Source organism: Pteropus vampyrus, unplaced genomic scaffold (genome assembly GCF_000151845.1).
Source record: "Pteropus vampyrus isolate Shadow unplaced genomic scaffold, Pvam_2.0 Scaffold113, whole genome shotgun sequence".
Taxonomy (NCBI): Eukaryota; Metazoa; Chordata; class Mammalia; order Chiroptera; family Pteropodidae; genus Pteropus; species Pteropus vampyrus.
This window is the reverse complement of record NW_011888894.1, coordinates 2,723,224-2,727,693: the sequence shown is the minus strand read 5'-3', so window position 1 is coordinate 2,727,693 and position 4,470 is coordinate 2,723,224. Positions and strand designations below refer to the sequence as shown.

At 33.2% G+C, this 4,470-nt stretch overlaps 1 protein-coding gene across 1 annotated transcript in view; it reads right to left on the bottom strand.

Moving 5' to 3' along the window:
* The window catches only part of GFPT1 (glutamine--fructose-6-phosphate transaminase 1), a 56,786-nt gene that overhangs the window by 35,901 nt on the left and 16,415 nt on the right, over positions 1-4,470 (bottom strand). The window contains exons 4-5 of the mRNA XM_011365619.2: positions 4,421-4,469; positions 556-614 (exon numbers count right to left, since the gene is read on the bottom strand). Of these exons, the coding sequence (XP_011363921.1) occupies positions 556-614; positions 4,421-4,469 (108 nt within the window). The remainder of the gene's footprint in view (positions 1-555; positions 615-4,420; position 4,470) is intronic.

Here is a 4,470-nt window from a genome sequence, read left to right as displayed (position 1 = left end):
ATTATGCTAAGTGAAATAAGTCAGACAGAGAAAGATAAATACCATATGATTTCACTTACATGTGGAATCTAAAAAAATAAAACAAATGAACAAAACAGAAACAAATTCAGATACAAAGAACATTTTAATAGTTGCCAGATGGGAGGGGGTTTGGGGGATGGGTGAAAAAGGGGAAGGGATTAAGATGTACAAACTGCCAATTATTACAGTAGTCACAGGAATGTAAACTACAGCATAGGAAATATAGTCAATAACATTATAACTATGTATGATGTCAGACAGATTCTAAACTTATCAGGGTGACCACTTTATAAGTTATATAAATGTCTAATCACTATGTTGTACACCTGAAACTAATATAATATGTCAACTAATTGAAAATTTTTAATTTTTGGAAGGAAAGGAAGAAAAGAGAAGAGGAGAGGAGAGAACGGAGGAAGGAGGGAGGGAGAGAAGGAGGGAACAAAGAAGGAACGAAGGGAGGAAGGAGGGAGGAAGGGAGTGAGTGCGTAAGTACTGTCAAAGACTAGTGTCTTTTCAGGTCATTTTACTTACCAAAAACTTTTTCAAGTCTTTGTAGTTGGTGATGATTCCATTGTGAATAACAATAAATTCTAAAAAGAAATAAAGGCATTGATGAAAAAAAAAATTATAGGTCTAGTAAATATTATAAATAGCCATTACTGCTAATAGATTTTTCTCGAGTCAAAAATATGTCACAAGCCATAGTTCAAGGTATAATCAAGTATTATCTACTTTTCATTATCAGATTATCCTCAGGTAGATCAGCAGCAGTTTATGTGGCTTAGTGGAAGCACGCAGTGACAAAGAGGTAGGTATAGTAGGGAAATTCAATAAACCGGGGTCTAAAGACATCAATTTCAGTTGTGGTTAAACTACTAATCTACTGTCACCATGCAAAAGGAGCAAGTTCCCTCAGTCTGTTTCCTCATTTGCAAAATGAGAGGATTGAACTAAATAACTATTATGCTTGCTTCTTTGTCCATTTGTTCTTATGAACAAAGCATTCTTAAGTTTAAAGAGAAAGTCTTTCAAACTAAAACAATCTGATTTGTACTAAATGAGTTTGAGAACCAAAGTTAAAGAAGTTAAAAAGTACCAATGAGCAGTTACAAAATAGTCATGGGGACATAAAATACAACATAAGGAATATAGTCAATGATATTATAATAACTATGTATTATGTTAAGGGGGTACAAGATTTATTGGGGGGATCATTTCATAAGTTATACAAAGGTCTAACCACTATGCTGTACATCTGAAACTAATATAAACAATATTGAAAGGCAATTAAAAAAAAATAGAACTAAAGAAATTAACAGAAAAACCAGTTTCCAGTTCCATAAATAAATTTATTTATCTGAGGTCCAGTCAATTCCTAGAATGTCAGATAGATAAATGTTAAAATAGCATTCCAAGATCAAATACATATGACAGTGGAATAATATTCATCTTTTTTTATTAAATAACTTTGAAAAATGTTAAGAATGAGTAATCAAGAGTTAACAATACTGTTTGCAGCCACTGACAGTGTATGTAAAGACTATCAAAATGTGAATCTGTTATTTAAAGTTCATGTAAGTCAGGAGAGAAATAACCATTAAATTTAATTTTATATTAAATTATAAAAATGTTTTTAAAACACTTAAAGATCTGACATTTTGGTCTGATGTTAAATGAGCTTGGACTGAATGCATTACAAATCAAATAATAAAATAAACATTTTCACTAGATTTTTAAGATACCACAAAATGCTACAAAAATAAATCTTAAAAATTTTTAATGCTAGAACACAGAGAATCCTAAACAGCTGATATCTGACATAAAGCCTTAAATTAAAGTCAAATTCTCAAAATATAATTTAGATATAAGTTTTCAGGAATCTTTTATAAAGGCATGGTCAGAATTAAAAGTTTTGAGAGGCTGTTAGCATTCTAACCTAATTCAACAATTCTGTGAAGCACAGGAACCTAGAAAGGCAGCTTCTGAATTATAAAGTCTTATCTCGAAAGTAGTACACACACACCCCACACGCGTACACCTCACAAATTACTTTTGTAGGTATTCGTTAATTTTTAAAAACAGAAGAATAGGCTCTTAACAAATGTGTTAAATGGTTATCTCCAGGGAGAGATGGAATAGGAAAATAAAATAGAAACTATTTTATTTTAACATTCCCTTTTTTACAGGCGTGACCACAGAACTATGCAAATATTTTAAATAGTTTTAAGTAAAATTGATTTTTTAAAGAAAATCAATCCCTAAAACAAAATAAAATAAAGCACATCCCCATAATGCTGTATCTAACTGGTAGCACAACCACATAGGGAAGGATTATTCCAAGTGACTGTATAACACAGTAATTTGATTATACAACCCTAGAGAAATACACCCCAGGGACAAAAAAAAATTAACAAGAAAAATTAACGAACAACAATAAATATACTGTCATGGTAGTGTTGGTATTATGATTGTTTTATGTGACAGATAAATATGTTGCTGGTGTTAAGAACTACATTTTTAGGTGTGATTGAAAGGAAATACATAGGTTAATGAGGTTAAGTAAAAACCTTAGAGCCCTGCATTTGAACTGGAAGTGTTAGTGTAAAATTATGTTGTGTTTTTCTTTAAATTTGCACATGTGCACATGCACATGTGCACACAAAGAGGTACATACATCTCCTAGCTCTGTCCACTGAAAAAGCTTAGGGGTGTAAGCTTTTTTTAAAGTCTTTTAAGTGTCATTTCCACTAAAAGGAACTATAGCTCTCTTAGAGAAATCATTGATTCCAGGTCTGGGGCAGGATTAGGTGAACATGGAACATTTTGGCCTATCAGAAAATAACAGACTATTGAGCCTAATGGGGTCACAACAAAAGGACTCAGGAGCCAACCTGAATAAGCTCCCCAATGGCCAAGGGTGGCAAAATTTGTACATCAATACAGATCATTATTTCTGTATTGTTTTTGAAACAAATTAAATATTTTAAATCCAGGAGTTTATAAAATAATAATTTTTAAAGGAACTCATTTTTCATCTTAGAACATCTGAACCACTTCATTATTGGAAAATGGTAAATAAAAGGGAAAACAAAAATCAAACATTCATCCTGTCTTTCCTATATATTCGGTACTTCAGGGTAACCGAGCAGCTGCTATGAAGAAGCTTCTCTTTATAGAAGTGCTTAAGATAATAAATGAAAAAGGAATGGTAGTATTAGACTACCATCACTTTAAAACCACTAAAGAAATAATTAATCTTGGCAATGATCATCAATGACTGCTAACAATATAAAAAGAAAAATATCCAACATTATGACAAGAAAAAAAATTCTGAGATGTCCTAAATTAAATTTAGGCCAGAGGCTGGGAAGAAGAGACAGGGAGAGTTAATCAATAAACAGAAGCACAGGCAGAAACGAAAAAAAGACAGCTCTCATTCCTGAATGTATGCTGAAACTCGGAATCAACTTCTAGAGAGTTATTTCAGTTCTTATCTAGAGAGAATAGCCAACCACCAAACACCACCTCATCCTGCTTACACAAACTGTCCAAACTGTTGCCCACAACCAATCCAAAAGCAGGAAACACTTCTTCCTTACTATATACCTATCCCAGAACTAGCCCCACATCACCTATTCCCATCTCCTTTATCTACAGTTAATGTAAATTCTTTCAAAACAACTTACATATTCTCTAACCTCATGGTATAAAAGAGCCCCGTCAATCCCAGGATAATAGACACGTTTGTCTTCTTCTAGCCCTTCTGCTGGTGGGTTAGACTGTATGTGCCAGGACTCGGTCCTTTTTCTAGCTAGCATACAGCTCGATAAACTATTTCAGAAAAACTTTCAACCTCGAAGTTCATTGTTTAACAATTACATACCTCCAGATGTAAACAAACACCGTACCAATTTATAATAGAAGGGACAGAGAAACATGCTAAATGACCTATGGGATACATCCAAGTAACAAAATCTAAACTGTATAAAACTCTATAGGACAAACACCAGAATAAACTGCAAGGAAAAGGAGAGAAAGGGAGAAGTCTCTCAAGAAACTTAAGAGATATATCAATCCGCTAAGTCTTTATGTTTTAGAGACACACACTGAAATATTTACAAACTGAATACTATGATATCTACTTATTTGTGACATATCTATCTATATGATGCCTATTGGTTTCCGAAATAGTCTGGCTGGGGTGTAGAGATGAACATAACTGATTGTGGATTGATAAATGTTGAAGATGGGTGATGAATACATCAGGTACTGCGTATTCTCTACTTCTGAATATGTTTGAAATTTCCCAGACTAAAATTATGAAAACATAAGCGCTTCCATTCTCCTACCACCAGCCCTCTATAATCATTCCAAAGCATGTACAATCTGTCCATACCATTATTTTTATCAGAGCGCTGGGGATGGCTATTGACAGGACTGGGTTCG